Below are 16,934 nucleotides of genomic sequence, written 5' to 3' on the forward strand. Positions count from 1 at the left end.
GACTCTTTTCCCGCTTGATCCCTGGAGAAGTATTCTGGCACGTTTCAGAAGCTAAAAACCTGCCTTTGCCAAAAGGAAAGCGAGAAGATGACACACGTGGGTTGAGTCCTCACGCACACCGTGAAACAAGCAAGATTTCAGTTCCTCAAGTCTTCCAAGACAGCAAACGCAAGACAGCAAGAGCATAAGATCTGGCCAACCCAGCGCGCCCCCCAGCCAGCTTGTTGCTGTCCAGTGAAGGTTCTGTTGGGTTTCTGGTGTCAGAAGAGGAATGCTTGGTGGGCGAGCGCTCCTGAAGCGGAGAATGCGGCTGCAACAGCTCTGCCCAGCTCAGACGGGTGCGGTTTCATCTGTAAGGGCAAGGTTGCTTGTAATACTGTATGCCACCGATGAAAGTAATCTGGATTACTGACGGCGGGCAGGAACAAGAAGCAGGGAGGAACACAACATTAAGGCCAACGCAGACGGAATACAGAGGTGAGCTCGCTCGTCCCCGACAGCGTCGGATTTTCGAACTTTACGACGTTTGGCCGTGGGACTCGAGTGCCCGGTGTCCTTGCACGTGGAGGAAAGTTATACCCGTCATTTTGCAGAGAGGTCCATCTCTTTCTTTTGGCAGTTTGAATCGGATGCATCCCAGTGCGTGTCCTTTTTTGGTCAGTACCTGGCAAGGGCCACAGCCAGAGGCAGAGCTTCGTGGTCAGAGGTGTCGCGGGGACCTGATCAGTTCTCCCCGTGGTCCTCTTCCACCCAGGCGACGATCTTCCCTTCCCACCCGGGGATGATGTCATCGTCATGGAAAACCTACAGGGAAGGCAGAGAAAGAACCTTGTCAGGGGTGCCTGGGGGGTCTGCTGGGCATCAGGAATGGCACAAGCAGGGAATGGCACAAGCAGGGGTCCCCAACGGGGTGCCCACCAGCACGTTTCCGGGCACCTTCCAAGCAGTGTTCCCTCTAAGCTGAGTTAGTGTGAGCTAGCTCACAGTTTTTTAGCCTCCGGCGCACACATTTTTGTCCTGGCTCAGGAAGGAGGGCTCCAGGGCAAACTAATTCATACAGTAGTCAAGTCGCTCGCTCACAACTTTCATGCCAGTAGCTCACAAAGTAGAATCTCTGCTCACAAGATTCCACGGCTTAGAGGGAACATTGAGTATTTTTAGAAAGTGGGAGGGGTCAAATGGGTTTTTTTTTTTTGTCTAGCAAGGCTTCTGATTGGCCACCGGAGATTTGATTGGCTGTGCAGATTTCTAAAAAGGCTGCTTTGGCGGCAGCTGCCACCGCGGCACCAGGGCTTCCACTGTGTAACTGAAGGTCAGCTGTTTCAGCCGTTTTGTGGCTGGCTCCGCCTCTTGCGGCTGCTGCTTTGTGGTAGCCCTTTCGTGGCTGCGCCCACCGTGGTGCGCTAGAGTTCCAAAGGTACTCACAAGCCCGTAAAGGTTGGGGACCGATGCTCCCGCTAAGCTGTGGAGTCTGGTGAGCACAAATTCCACTTTGTGAGCCACTGGCATCAAAGTTGGGAGCGAGCGATTTGGCTGCTGCATAAACTAGTTTGCTCCGGAGAAGCCATCCTTCCTGAGCGAAGACAGAAATGCATGAGCCGGAGGCTAAAAAACTGAGAGCCAGCTCACACTGACTCAGCTTAGAGGGAACACTGTTGGGGGCCCCTGCAACACAGCCTGGAACTGGAGCCCAGCAGGTTTCGCAAGAGGCCAGCCGGTTCTCTGTTCACTGCGCCACACGCACCACGCTCTGATGTGTGCCTCTGGCTTGACGTTCTGTGGGATCTCCTGGGTTCTGCAATTTTTCCTGCAGTGCGGCCTCTCCAAATTCAGCAGTGAAATTTGTTTGTTTTATTTTGTTTTATCAAACTTACGAATTGCCCAACCTTGCAAGCAGGCTCTGGGTGATTTTACCACCTTAAAACAATTACAGTTAACAATCAGCATAAAATTATCATAATAAACCAATAAATTAACCAGTCCAGATGGCGATGTAAACCCCTTTTGCCAGCTACAGGGCCGTCTGTGCAGCAGGGCGGGGAAGGGCATGTGGGGGTCGTAGGAAGAAAAAAAAAAAGAGGGTGCTGGTCTTCACCGTGGCCGTCCTCAACCAAAAGCCTGGCGGAACATCTCTGTCTTACAGGCCCTGCGGGATTGCATCCGATCCCGCAGGGCCCTGATGTTCATAGAATCACAGAATGTTCGAGTTGGAAGGGACCTTGCAGGTCATCTAGTCTGACCCCCTGCACTCTGCAGGAGCATAGCTGAAAGACAGCCCTACAACATACCCAAAAGATGGTCATCCAGCCTCCGCTGTAAAAAGTCCAGCGGAGGAGCCTCCTCCACCACTTCCTGAGGCAGACTGTTCCACTGCTCAACCACTCTTACAGTCAGGAAGTTCCTCCTGATATTTAGCCAGTAACGACTCCCTTGTCATTTCCACCCATTATAGAATCATAGAATGTTAGAGTTGGAAGGGACCTTGCAGGTCATCTAGTCCAACCCCCTGCACTCTGCAGGAGCATAGCCGAAAGACAGCCCTACAACATATCCGAAAGATGGCCGTCCAGCCTCCGCTGTAAAAAGTCCGGCGAAGGAGCATCCGCCACCTCCCGAGACAGTCCGTTCCACTGCTCAACTAATCTGACAGTTAGGAAGTTTCTCCTGATATGTTGCTTGACAGAGCGGTAGTTCCACCAGGTTGGGGCCGGGACCGAAAAGGCCCTGACCCTAGTCGAGGACAGCCGGACCTCCCTAGGGCCGGGGATCACCCGCAAGTTGTGATGAGCCACCCAGGCACACGGGCCACAGCCCTGCAGAGGACAGCCTGAATTCCATGAGCTCAATATTTAACTGCTCTGCATCACCTGAGCTGGGTGCAGCAAAACCCTGTCCCCCTGGAGCCAAATCAAGTAGGAAAGGCTCCCACGGCTCTGGTGCCCCACTGATTGGACACCCACAGCAGCTGATTTGTCTGGGGACTTCCCCCTCTGCCTGGCGCCCTCAAAGGAGGGGAGGGGGGCGTGAGAGGACAGTCAGGTTATGGCTGTGGTCACATTAGCCACGCTACAGAGACGGAAGATAGGCGGATTTTCCGGGCGCGATCACACAGCAACATCTGGGAAGCGTAGAGCTCCCGTGGCGAACCCGAGGCTTCCCGCCGAAGATGCAACATAAAAAACTAGTACCTCTAAGGTACTAGTTTCCGGAAACCGCGGGGCAAGGGCGGGCGTCTGATCGCGTTTCCGGTGGTGGCATCCGGCGCCCGCCCATGTCCCGTCGCAAACAGGTTTCCCCCCCCCCCAAGTCTCCACAAGATGTGCACAAGCACCCAACGGCGCATCCGCACAAAAAGGAAAGCGAAAGTGCCGTTTCGGCTTTTAAAAAAATGACCCCGTTGGTCACGGCAGCGGCGCCTAGCCATTGCCGTTTCTTTGCTGCGCTGCAGGATCATCGTGTGATCACCACCCTCGTTTACGCCGGCGCCGAGGGAAGGACCCGTGGTGTGCCGACGGCGCGTCTGATCGCGTAATCGCGTATCAAACTGCGCCGGGGCAATTAGCCACGCCTCCCCCCCGCGATATCCGGCCCGTGTGACCGGGGCCTATCTCATGCACATTCCCTAACTGTGCTTTAGAACGGGAGGGGGTCCACCCCCCTTTTGGTCATGATGCCAGCCAGGCAGGAGCTCGTGGAGAAGAGACAAGGACCGGTGTCCCCTCTAAGCTGAGTTAGTGTGAGCCAGCTCAGTTTTTTAGCCTCTGGCTCACACATTTTTGTCTCCACTCAGGAAGGACGGTTCCCGTTCAAACTAATTTATGCAGCAGCCAAATCGCTCGTGCCCAACTTTCATGCCAACACCTAACAAAGTGGAATTTTTGCTCACGAGACTCCACGGCTTAGAGGGAGCACTTAAAGGGACACACACACACCCCGGTCTGCTGTCCTTTTGTCTCCATCTACAAGCAGATTTATTTATTCTATCCATTCACACCCCACCTTTCTCCCTAATGGGGACCCAAAGCGACCGACCTCATTCTCCTCTCCTTCATCTTATCCTCACAACAACCCTGCGAAGTAGGTTCGGCTGACAGACTCAGCAAGCTGCCACGGTACGAGTGGGGATTCGAACGCGGGTCTCCCAGCTCCTCGTCTGACACGCCTGGCCACTACACTGCACTGGCTCTCGACTGGATGGCCCGGGCTGGCCCGATCTTCTCAGATCTCAGAAGCGAACCGGGGTCAGCCCTTGTCAGGACTTGCGCAGGAGACCGCCGGAGAAGTCCCAGAGGCAGAGGCGGCCCACCGCGAACCACCTCTGAATATCTCTTGCCTTGACCTGGATGGCCTGATCACATCAGATCTCAGAAGCCAAGCTGGGTCAGTTCTGGTGAGGACTTGGGTGCAGGGGTCATTTCGTAGAAAAAGAGGCGCAGGAGCTCATTAGCATGACTCTTTAGCATACGTTATTTGCATATACCACACCCCCTGACATCACCGGAAGTGTGTCAGAAGGCAACACCCACCGCTCAGGCTCCACTGGACTGTTTTGGATTGCTAGCTATTGGGGGGGGGGGGACGTGGAGATCTGTCCTCCTTGCAGAGGAGGGAGAGCTTATACCTGAATATAACTTGGTCTTAAAGGTGCCACTGGACTGTTTTGGATTGCTAGCTATTGGGAGGGGGGGACGCACAAATCTCTGCAGGAAGGAAGGAAGGAAGGAGGGAGGGAAAAAAGAGAAGGAAGGGAGGAGGGCCCCTGCGCTACGAGATTCTAGCCCTGGTGAATCCAGGCTTCAACTTAGGACAGGACCAACGCTCCCTCTAAGCTGTGGAGTCTTGTGAGCAAAAATTCTACTTTGTGAGCTACTGGCATTAAAGTTGTGAGCGAGTGATTTGGCTACTGCATAATAAAGTAGTTTACTCTCGAGCTCTGCAACTTACCTGGCTGCTGTTCCTCATGGCCTGGGGCTGCTGGGAGCAGGGGGTGGGGCTTGTTGCATGTGCCCGCCCCCTGGGCTCTTTACTGCCGGAGCTCCGCTCCTGTGCGCTCCTGCAGGAAATGACCCCTGCTTGGGTGGGAGACCCCCAGGGAAGCCCAGGGTTGATACACAGAAGCAGGCCATGGCAGACCACCTCTGCGTGCCACTTGCAGTGAAAAACCTATAGTCTTTCTGTAAGTCCGGTGCAACTTGACACCACCTCGCACGCATACAAGCAGGTGCTGCTTCGTGTACAAGGGCTCTCCGTGCAGCACAAAGCTCGAAGGGAGTCCCCATCGGCGGCCGCTCCTACCTCCTCTTTGACGGTGCCAAATTCGGGATCCAGGGCCTTGAAATGGTACCGGTGCGTCCCTTCCCGATCGATGGCCGCTTTGAAGTCCCTCAGGGTCACCTCACCTAACCTGTCCATGCGAGAGCAGAGAAAGGAGGTCAGTCGGCCCCACGGAGACCTTGTGGCGCAGACGTGGGCCCTGGCCTCCCGGGTGCGGTTTGCGCGCGGCCTGCCGAGGGAGAGAGAATCCCCCGGGACCGGTGGAAATCTTACCCGGTTCTCCCTGCAGGGACAGAAGGTAGGGCTGCGGGCCTCACCTCTTTGGAATGTTGACCATGAAAGGCGTGAGGGAGCGATCCGTGAAGTAGAGCACTTTGGTGCAGGCGCTGCCGCCCATCGCTGGGGTGCTGTGAGAATGAGGCAGTTCTGCAAAGAGAGGGAGCCGGGTGGCCGTGAGAAGTCGGCTTCCTGCTGCACGGGGAAGCACAGTTGGGAACACAGGCCTTGCAGGCAGGAAATCCCAAATTCAATCCCTGTTATGTTTTTTTTCTAAGGATCTTGGGTGGCACAGCTGGGAAACACAAGAAAATAGCTGTGCCAAGGACCCTGGAAGGCTGTTGCCAGAAAGAGTGATGGGATACTGAACAAATGGCCTCACGGTCTGATTTGGTTTTAAGCAGGGCTCCCAACCTTTCTAAGCCTGTGCACATCTTTAGGATTCTGACACCAGGTGGAAGATGCAACCACAAAATGGCTGACACAGGAGGTGGAGCCAACCACAAAATGGCTGCAGCAGGAGGTGGCGCCAACCACAAAATGGCTGCTGCAGGAGGTGGAGCCAACCACAAAATGGCTGCCGCAGGAGGTGGTGCCAACCACAAAATGGCTGCCGCAGGAGGTGGAGCCAACCACAAATGGCTGCCACAGGAGGTGGAGCCAACCACAAAATGGCTGCCACAGGAGGTGGAGCCAACCACAAAATGGCTGCCGCAGGAGGTGGAGCCAACCACAAAATGGCTGCCGCAGGAGGTGGAGCCAACCACAAAATGGCTGTCGCAGGTGGTGGAGCCAACCACAAAATGGCTGCCGCAGGAGGTGGAGCCAACCACAAAATGGCTGCCGCAGGAGGTGGAGCCAACCACAAAATGTCAAGGAGTGAGGTTATGCGTAACTCTAACTTTTTAACATTTCAGACATAAACTCTAGTTTAACTGGATGCTTTTTAATCTGCACAGCCAGTAAGATCTCCAGTGGCCAATCAGAAGCCCTGCTGGGCAAAAGCCCCACCGACTTTCTAAAAACACAGGGTGGTGGGCACGAGGAGGGGTACTGATGGGTGACTTGGTGCCCACGGGCACCGTGTTGGGGATCTCTGGAACAAGGCAACTTTGTATGTTCCTCACAGGAGAGGCTTGAAAAAAATATATGAGAGAGGGCATCCCTGGAAGCCTGCATGCATAGAGAAGCAACAGTGCAACTGGTGACAGGACTATGGCAGCGGTGGCCAAACTGCAGGTCGGGAGCCACAGGTGGCTCTTTCACACCGTCTAATTTAATGTTAATAAAAAGCAAATTTGCATATTTCCCAATAAAAACATGTGTGTAATATGTGTGTTTAATGGAGCTGCGGTGGCTCAAGTGGTTAAGGCGCTGAACTGCAGGCTGTGGAAGGTCGGTAGTTCAGCAGTTCGAGACCTGACTGTGCCGCATGACAGAATGAGCTCCCATCTCTAGTTCCAGCTCCTGCCAACCTAGCAGTTCGAAAGCAAGGAATTGCAAGTACGGTAGATAAATAGGTACCACTTCGGTGGGAAGGTAACAGCGTTCCGTGCGCCTTGGGGTTTAGTCATGCCGGCCACATGACCACGGAAACGTCTTCGGACAGCGCTGGCTCTTCGGCTTTGAAACGGAGATGAGCACCACAACCCTAGAGTCGGACTCGACTGGCTTTCAAGCAAGGGAGACCTTTACCTTTTTAATATCTGTCCATGTATTGCGGCTCTCAAACATCTCACGTTTATTCTGTGTGGCTCTTGTGTTAAGACAGTTTGGCCACCCCTGGACTATGAGATGTTCTGTAGCATAACACCAAGGAACTGTCCCACGCAATGCCTGGAGCACCTCACCCGTGACAGAGCCCGGGGTTAACGGCAAACTCTCAACTCTCTGGAAGCAGCAGTCTGTTGCAGGCAGTGGCCAACCACCTCTGTCCGTCTCTCGCCTTGGAAACCCCACCGGTTTGCCATAAGTTGGCGGCTATTCGGCAGCCCCTCCCACCACTGCCAATTCCCCAAACAAAGAGTTGATCATTAACACTCGTTTAATGAATGCTATGGTTGGCGACGAAGATAACGGTAAAACAAATGGGCAACGGGAAAACTGCTGAGAGTAGCAGAACCTTCAGGGAATAGGCTTACGTCCAAGTGAACATATGACAGGCCTTGCTCGGTTCTTATGGGAAGTCACATCGTGCTGCAGTAAAGTCTGTGTGGAGCCCCCAGTTTCAAGCCTTCTTCCAGCTTAGTGTGGAACAGTAATATTTCAGCCGTGCAAAACAACCTTCGCGTGGGTTCTTCCCCTGTCAAGTCACAGCTGGCTTGTGGAGTTGTCAGGGCAAGAGACGTTCAGAGGCGGTTTGCCGTTGCCCCCCTCTGCCTTGCAACCCTGGACTTCCTTGGTGGTCTCCCACCCAAGTACTAACCGTCACTGTGGACGGTCCCAATGAAAAACTTGAATGTCTGGACATCCCATTTACCAAGCAACAGGAGGACACGACAAAAAGAGGCGGCGCTATCAGCCACCGCCACTAGATGGCAGAACTGGCTTGTCATAAATCCACTTGAATATTGCAATGTGGCATTTCCTGCTTGAACTCCAAATATTTGTTATTCCTCCTTCCTGCCCGCAGGCTGCAGCAGTCCCCTGACAACTGAACCCAGGTAGATGCCCACAGGCAAGCAGGGTCTTTGACAGCAACAGGCCAAGACTAGGGAGACGGCTAGAAGAGGCGATAGGAATGAGAAGAAGAGTGGATTTATACCTCGCCCTTCACTCAGGAGTCTCAGAGCGGCTTACACTCTCCTTCCCTTCTTCTCCCCACAACAGACACCCTGTGAGGTAGGTGAGGCTGAGAGAACTCTTTTGAGGACTGCTCTTGAGAGAACAGCTCTGGGAGGACTTGTGACTGACCCAAGGTCACACCAGCAGCTGCAAGTGGAGGCGAAGTGGGGAATCAAACCCGGTTCTCCAGATTAGAGTCCGCTGCTCTTAACCACACTACACCAAACTGGCCTTCCCCCCGTCCCCCGTCCCTCGAGAGGAACTGTAGGCAGCAGCCTCTGAAGCAAAGCATTGCCCGGTGGGTTTGGACCAGGGCAGCTCTGGAATCGCACTCACTGGAGTTGGAGGGCCAGGAGTCTCTGCAGTCGTTGGTCAGGTGGCCGGCAGGTGACTTCCCTCGACCCTGGGTGGGGAGGAAGGAAACCAGAAGAGTGAAGGAAAGGAATCCCGCACAGTCTTACAGGCACTCAAGGCTATGAAAGAACAATCAAGATGCCGGGGTTAAGGTCTGGTACCCCACGACCGGCCCTGGGACTGAGCCCTGTCTGGCATCAAACCCCCCCCCCTCCCCAGAGATGCACAAAATGGACTGTCTTCTCTGTGTGCTTGGAAGAGACCAGGGTTCCCTCTAAGCCGTGGAGTCCTGTGAGCGAAAATTCTCCTTTGTGAGCTAGTGGCATGAAAGTGGTGAGCGGCTGCATCAATTAGTTGGCTAATTAGTTGGCATCAATTAGTTGGCTAATTAGTTGGCATCAATTAGTTGGCTAAGATTTGGCTGCTGCATCAATTAGTTTGCTTCCTGAGCGAAGACAAAAATCTGCGAGCCGGAGGCTAGAAAACTGTGAGCTAGCTCACACTTGCTCAGCTTAGAGGGAACACTGGAAGAGACCTAGAAAGTTATTTTTTCGTGACTCAGTGGGCAGGCCTGCTACAAAGCTCGGATTCCAGGGTCGAAGCCCCCTACTTATTTATCTCATTTATAACCCACATCCTCCCCCCCGCAGGGTCTCAGGGCAGCTTAGAACATTCGAAGTACAAATAAATACAGTAAGTATAAAACAATAAAACCAATTAAAACATCAACAGAAGAAGGAGGAGGAGGAGAGATTGGATTTATACCCCGCCCTTCACTCAGTCTCAGAGCGGCTTACCAACTCCTCTCCCTTCCCCTCCCCACAACAGACACCCTGTGAGGTAGGTGGGGCTGAGAGAGCTCTGACAGGAACGGCTCTTTTTCAAGGACAGCTCTTATCAGAACTACGGCTTGCCCAAGGTCATCCAGCAGCTGCAAGTGAAGAGTGGGGAATCAAACCCGGTTCTCCCAGATTAGAGTCCACGCACTCAACCACTACGCCAAACAATAAAACCAATTAAAACATCAACTTAACAAGCCAATCTGAAGGGTAAAAACAACTGGCCAGCTCCCTGGTTCGTAATGCTAACGAAAGGCTGCGCAGAACACAGCAGCCTTGCCTGCCCTAAGGAATGCTGGGAGGTCTCACGGGGCACACCCTTCCTCGGGGAGCTGGTTCCAGAGAGAGCGGGGAAGCCACCGAAAAGGCCCTTGCTCTGGTAATTGACAGGCGGGTTGTTATTCTCATCGTCATTCAGGGCTCCTTTTGGGCAGAAACGCACAGGAACGGAGTTCCGGCTGGCTCCTGAGTTGGCCGCGCCCAGCAGGAGCTCATTAGCATAATAGGCCACACCCAACAGCAGAAACTCATTCGGATTGGCTACATTAGGGGTGTGTGGCCTAACATGCAAAGGAGTTCCTGCTACAAAAAAAGGCCCTGGGTTTTGACCACAAACAAGGTAAACAGAATAAGAAGCGAAAGGTGGGTGTGGCTGGATGACCACACTTCTGGTAACATGGGGGTGGGGCCTAATGTGCTAATGAGTTCCTGCTGGGCTTTTTCTACAAAAAGAGCCCTGGATTATCATTAAAACCATTTTTATGCCACCTTTCCATAAGGCGGTGAACATAAAAGACATCAGAACATTTGAGCGATTAAAAATACATCTAAAATGATAAAATGATTCAATTAAAAACATATAAACGAACAGCTGCTTTGACAGCCAGCTCTCTGCCGTCCCCCTTCCCACACTGCAGAGCCAGGCAGAACAAGCAAAGCGGAGGACGCAGGACACAAGCGGCGCGTCTGGTTTCCCTGCCGCACAGCAGTGGCACAGAGGCAGGAGAGGCGGCGGAAAGGTCAGCGGAAAGCAAAACAACAGATGGGTTGCGCTGATTAAAGGATGCGCCGGTCAGAGGCAAAGGGACCACGTGCCCTGTGAGGTTAGCAAAGAAACTCCCGAGGAGGACCAGAACGGGCTGCACGAGGATTGTTTCCAAAGCCCTGCGGCAACAGTGGTCTACAGCGGCTTCTTTAGCCTCCAGATTTCAAGATGCTCACCTGTGCCACTTCATAGAATCAAAGAGTGGGAAGGGATCTCCAGGGTCATCTAGTCCAACCCCCTGCACAATGCAGGAAATTCACAAATACTTCCCCCTCCACACCCCCAGTGAGCGCTGTTCCACGCCCAGAAGATGATAAAAAACCCTCCAGGATCCCCGAGCAAAATGGCCTGGAGAAAAATTGCTTCCTGACCCCAAAGTGGCGATCAGCGTTTCCCTGGGTGTGTAAGAAAGGGCCACAAGGACTAAGCACTGAGGCAACCCTTCCTGCCCTCCCTCTCACGGTCTGCCTCAGTTCACACAATCAGCAGTGCTGTCAGATGGCCATCTAGCCTGTGTTTGAAAACCTCCAAAGAAGGAGAGCCCGCCACCTCCCGAGGAAGCCTGTTCCACTGAGAAACTGTTCCGACTGTCAGGAAGTTCTTCCTAATGTTAAGAAGAAGAAGAAGAAGAGATTGGATTTATACCCTGCCCTTCACTAGTGAAAAGTGTCTCAGAGCAGCTTACAAACTCCTTTCCCTTCCCCTCCCCACAACAGACACCCTGAGAGGTAGGTGGGGCTGAGAGAGCTCTGACAGAAACTGTTCTTTTTCGAGGACAGCTCTTATCAGAACTACGGCTTGCCCAAGGTCATCCAGCCAGGTGCAAGTGGAGGAGTGGGGACTCAAACCCGGTTCTCCCAGATTAGAGTCCACACACTTAACCACTACACCAAACTGGCTCTCTTAGCTGAAAACTCTTCTGATTTAATTTCAACCCATTGGTTCTGGTCCGACCTCCTTGGGCAACAGGAAACAACTCCACACCATCCTCTCTATGACAGCCCTTCAAGGACTTGAAGAGGGTTCTCATATCACCTGTCGTCTCCTCTCCAGGCTAAACATACCCAGCTCCTTCAGCCTTTCCTCACAGGACTTGGTCTCCAGACCCCTCGCCAACTTCGTTGCCCTCCTCTGGACATGTTCCAGCTTGTCTAAATCCTTCTTAAATTGTGGTGCCCAAAACTGAACACAATACTCTAGGGCGAGGTCTAACCGGAGCAGGGTCAAGCAATACCACCACTTCACATGATCTGGACACTACACTTCTGTTAATACAGCCCAAAATCACATTTGCCTTTTTAGCCAACGCATCACACTGCTGACTCATGTTCAGTGTATGGTCTAAGACCCCTAGATCCTTTTCGCACCTACTACCGCCAAGACAAGTCTCCCCCATCCTATAATTATCCATTTGACTTTTCCTCCCTAAATAACGAACTTTACATTTATCCCCACTGAAATTCATTTTATTTGTTTTAGCCCAGTTTTCCAGCCTGTCAAGATCATCCTGTACCCTGACTCTGTCTTCAGGATACAGGACGTCTTCCTAGGGGAGGACTCTCCCACCTGGAGGGCGCAAGTCGTCTGCTGAAAGACACGTGGGCCAACCAGAAGGAGAACGTGAGCCGTGAGCGGGAGGCACCTCCCAATCCCACCTTCTCAAGCCCACCTGGCTCACAATCTGCTCCGAGGGCTGCTCTGCCAGAGGACCCCCAGGTGTACTTCAGCTCCCCGTCTTTGCATCCTAAACTGGAATGAGATCTCAGGTTTCCTCAATCCCTCAGCCTCCTCCCCACCCCTTTCCTTGACTCTGGAAAGAAATCTGGCTCTCAATGGCACTGGGAGTTTTGTTCCTGCCTCTCACAGTGACCTGCGCGGCCATAGACTGTGCCCAGGTTCCCCCCCCCCCCCATCATCACACAGGCACCACATAAACCAGGGGTGTCAAACATGCGGTCCGGGGGCCGGATCAGGCCCCCGGTGGGCTTCCATCAGGCCCGTAGTGGAACTGGCCATCTCCTGCTTCCAGTTCTGCTGCTGCTGCATCATCGCTTGCTTCGCCAGACTCTCTTAATCACTCAGCCATTCCCTGTTTTAACCTGGGTCCTAGACTCAGAACTCTGAGCATGAGATTTCTGTGGTGAATGTCAAGAAATCAAAAGTAGGTTTGCAGCTTACAGAGCTAATGTTTTATGCATGTTTTTATTGTAAGTTTAAAAAAACCCTTTGTGTTTGTGTCCTTTATAAAGTTTCAGTCTCCGCTACCGGGCATTACATTTTATGACATACATGGCTCGGCCCAACGAGATCTCATTTATGTCAGTTCCGGCCCTTATAACAAATTAGTTCGACAGCCCTGACCTAAACCCTTCTGCACTGAGCTGTTTTGGACTCCAGCAAGCCAAAAGCATCCTGAGGTGAGCTAAGTCAGGAAGGGCTGCCGCCCAGTGCATCTCTGCTTTCAGGCAAGTCTCCGCACTCTCCGGTAGAATGTAGCCATAGAAAAGAGCAAGAGTCCAGTAGCACCTTAAAGACTAACTAAATTTGTCCCCTGAAGAAGTGAGCGGCAACTCACAAAAGCTCCTCCCCTGACACAAATTTTGTTAGTCTTTCAGGCGCTACAGCACTCTTGGCCTTTTCTGCTGCTACAGACAGACTAACACGGCTACTCTTCCTAAAGTAGAATGTGTTTGTGGGGAACAGCTTCTGCTTAGCATGCAGAAGGTCCCAGGTTCAATCCCTGGAATCTCCAGTTAAAAGGACCAGGCGGTAGGTGATGTGAAAGACCTCAGCGGCTGCCAGTCTGCGTAGGCAGTCCTGACCTTGATGGACCTACCGTCTGATTCTGGATAAGGCAGATCCATCTGTGTTCAGCCTTTTGCTCCCTTCAGTTAGAGTTCAGACAGTGAGTATTGGGAAGGTCCCTGTTTTGCCTGAGATCTTGGAGGCTTGTTACCAACCAGTGAATTCAGTACTGACCAGGGCTATTTTGGAGCAGGAACGCACAGGAACGGAGTTCCGGCTGGCTCCTGAGTTGGCCACGCCCAGCAGGAACTCATTAGCATAACAGGCCACACCCAACAGCAGAAACACATTAGAATTGGCTGTGGTGTGTGGCCTAACATGCAAAGGAGTTCCTGCTACAAAAAAAGGCCCTGGGTTTTGACAACAAACAAGGTAAACAGAATAAGGAGCAAATGGTGGGTGTGGCTGGATGACCACACTTCTGGTAACATATGGGTGTGGCTTAATATGCTAATGAGTTGTGCTGTCAGGGGTGTGGCCTAATATGCTAATGAGTTTCTGCTGGTAAGTGTGGCCTATTATGCTAATGAGTTCCTGCTGGGCTTTTTCTACAAAAAGACCCCTGGTACTGACCGAGAGGGACCGATCCTCTGGCGGTATAAGGCATTTCCATCGGTTTGTACGCCTTGGTCTCCTGCCTGCTCGCACTCTAGAAGGGGATCACAACAAAGTCAGTATTGTGCATGCTGTTCATACATGCTGAAGTGCATTGCCAGGGCACCATCCCCGTGTGCACAGCTGCACGGACTTGCCCTCTGGCTGGGTGCTCCAGTACTGAAGAGGAAAAAGAAAGCACCTGCAGACCTGCATGAGCAGGGCCGCCCCAGGTGATCTGCGTGCGAGAGGGATCCTGGGATCATTTGCTGTGGACTCTCGGCACTTGACAAGCAAGAAGGGATGACAGATCAAGGGAACTGGACCGGAAGGCTATCTCCTGCTGGCCGGATCGCCTACAATCCCCTCCCACGCACAGGTGACCCCGTGCGGTCCCGATCGAAACGTCCTGCGAACACGGAGGAGGCGTGCTGCTTATACGGCGACGCTGCCTCTGGATAAGCCACCAAGCCAGGCCCCGGGAGGGCCTCTTACCCGTCTCTCCTGCCTCTTCTGCACCTCCAGGCGGTGCAGCCGCTCCATCAGGCTGGAGATGCCTTGCTCCAGGCTGTCGATGGTGTGGTGCTGGGGGTCGTGGCCGCTGAAGCTGTTCCGCAAACTCCGCAGGGCCTCGCGCACCAGCTGCAGGTCGTTGGTCTGTCCGGGCGGGCGGCGGAAATCGAGAGAAAGCAGAAGTCAGCAGCCCGGGCCATCTGTCCGCGGCCCCAGTTCCCACATCTCTGCCAGGCGAGGGTGCTCCACGGACCCCCAAGGGAGGAGGGAGAGGAGGAGGAGGGAGGTACTTACCCCTCGGTGAGTGGTGGACGAGGCTCCTTTTCCTGAGGGCTGCAGGAAGCCGTTGCTCTGAGAGGTGTGGTTGCTGTAGACAATCACCTGCTTGGCAAGATGAAAAACACCCCCCCAGACCTTCAGAGGACAGACCGGGACTGACCCCACAGGGAGACCAGGAGCATGACGGACCCAGCAGAATTCCATAGAATCATAGAGTCGGAAGGGACCACCAGGGTCATCTAGTCCAACCCCCTGCACAAGGCAGGAAATTCACAAATACCTCCCCACCCACACACACACTCTCCAGTGACTCCTGCTCCACACCCAGGAGATGACCAAAAACCTCCAGGATCCCTGGCCAAACTGGCCTGGAGAAAAATGGCTTCCTGACCCCAAAGTGGAGATCAGCATTTCCCTGGGCGTGTAAGAAAGGGCCACGAGGACTAAGCACGGAGGCAACCCTTCCTGCCCTTGCTTCTTGTGATCTGCCTAAGTTCACAGAATCCACATTGCTGTCAGATGCTGGTTCCCTCTAAGCTGAATCACTGTGAGCTAGCTCAGAGCTTTTTAGCCTCTGGCCACATTTTTATCTCAGCTGAGGAAGGGATAGTTCCAGAGCAAACTAATTTATGCAGCGGGCAAATCGCTCGCTCACAACTTGACAGGCACAAGACTTGGGTATGTTTAGCCTTGGAAAGAGAAGGCTTAGAGGGGACATGATTGCAGTCTTCAAATATCTGAAGGGCTGTCATGTAGAAGATGGAGCAGATCTATTCTCTCTTGCTCCGGATTGCAAGACTAGATCTAATGGGTGGAAATTACAAGGGAGTCGTTACCGGCTAAATATCAGGAGAAACGTCTTAACTGTAAGGGTGGTTGAGCAGTGGAACACAGACTGCCTCGGGAGGGGGTGGATGCTCCTTTGCTGGACGTTTCCAAGCGGAGGCTGGATGACCCTCTTTCGGGTATGTCGTAGGGCTATCTTTCGGCTCTGCTCCTGCAGAGTGCAGGGGGTTGGACTAGATGACCTGCAAGGTCCCTCCCAACTCTAACATTCTATGATTCTATGATTCTATGATCTTTCATGCCAGTAGCTCGCAAAGTAGAATTTTTGCTCACAAGACTCCACAGCTTAGAGGGAGCGGAAGGGAGACCACCCAGGAAGGGAGACCACCCATGGAAGACTGGGGTTGCTACACAGAGGCAAGGAATGGCCTCGAACATTCTCTGGATGGGGTTGCCACCAGCAATGCTCCCTCTAAGCTGTGGCGTCTTCTGAGCAAAAATTCTACTTTGTGAGCTACCGGCATTAAAGTTGTGAGCGAGCGATTTGGCTACGGCATAAATGAGTTTGCTCTGGAGCCATCCTTCCTGAGCTAAGTCAAAAATCTGTGAGCCGGAGGCTAAAAAACTGTAAGCTAGCTCACAGTAACTCAGCTTAGAGGGAACACTGGCCACGAGTCACTTGCATGACTCAAAGGGACGTCCTTCTTTTGACCCAGCAGTCCAGTCTCCGGCAGCTGCTGTTCTGACTCTTGTGTGTCATCAGGAGCTGCTGCCGGAACAGCTGAAGAAGCATCCGGCCCAAGACAAGTCATGGAACTTTGCCTCCCCCCCAACATACCCTCTGCAAGCCTCAGCCAGCAGCTCAAGCCCCACCCACCTCCTCGGCATCCTTCTTCATGCACTGAGCCAACAGGGCTTCTTTGTGCTCCAGCTCCCGTTCCAAGTCCGCCTGCAGAGGGAAGAAGCGGGTCAACGGGTGGCGGGGGACAAGAGGGCCAGGTCGCGGGCAGGTCTGGAAGTTTGGGGGGAGGGGGGGGGGTGTCGTACCTGTTGGTAGCTGGCCTCGGAGAGCTGCCGCAGCATCTCGTCCATCTTGGCCTGGTGCTGGTGCAAGTGCCGATCCTTCTGGGCCAGCTCTTTCTGCAACACGGGAAGGACGGGGGACGTCAGCAAGGGGGGGGGCTCGCTCCAGGCAGGGGCAAAGATGGGGACCACGGCCAGCACAGCCCACGGAGCTGGAGCTGCTTTGTTTTCCCTCCCCCATCTTAATTCTTTATTTCCAAATCTCTTTCTTTTATACAGGGGTCATTTCCTGCAGGAGCGCACAGGAGCGGAGCTCCGGCAGTAAGGAACCCAGGGGGCGGGCACATGCAACAAGCCCAGCC

The 16,934-nt window shown here is 53.4% G+C and overlaps 1 protein-coding gene across 1 annotated transcript in view; it reads right to left on the reverse strand.

The window, feature by feature from the left end:
• Window positions 1-227: 227 nt before the first annotated feature.
• DIXDC1 (DIX domain containing 1) overlaps window positions 228-16,934 on the reverse strand; it is a 49,173-nt gene continuing 32,466 nt past the window's right edge. The window contains exons 9-16 of the mRNA XM_015418015.1: window positions 16,597-16,689; window positions 16,427-16,498; window positions 14,779-14,865; window positions 14,460-14,628; window positions 8,671-8,730; window positions 5,592-5,700; window positions 5,296-5,404; window positions 228-804 (exon numbers count right to left, since the gene is read on the reverse strand). Coding sequence (XP_015273501.1) covers window positions 724-804; window positions 5,296-5,404; window positions 5,592-5,700; window positions 8,671-8,730; window positions 14,460-14,628; window positions 14,779-14,865; window positions 16,427-16,498; window positions 16,597-16,689 — 780 coding nt within the window. The 3' untranslated portion in view covers window positions 228-723. The remainder of the gene's footprint in view (window positions 805-5,295; window positions 5,405-5,591; window positions 5,701-8,670; window positions 8,731-14,459; window positions 14,629-14,778; window positions 14,866-16,426; window positions 16,499-16,596; window positions 16,690-16,934) is intronic.

This window comes from Gekko japonicus, unplaced genomic scaffold, assembly GCF_001447785.1.
Source record: "Gekko japonicus isolate JY-2015 unplaced genomic scaffold, Gekko_japonicus_V1.1 scaffold1241, whole genome shotgun sequence".
Lineage (NCBI taxonomy): Eukaryota > Metazoa > Chordata > Lepidosauria > Squamata > Gekkonidae > Gekko > Gekko japonicus.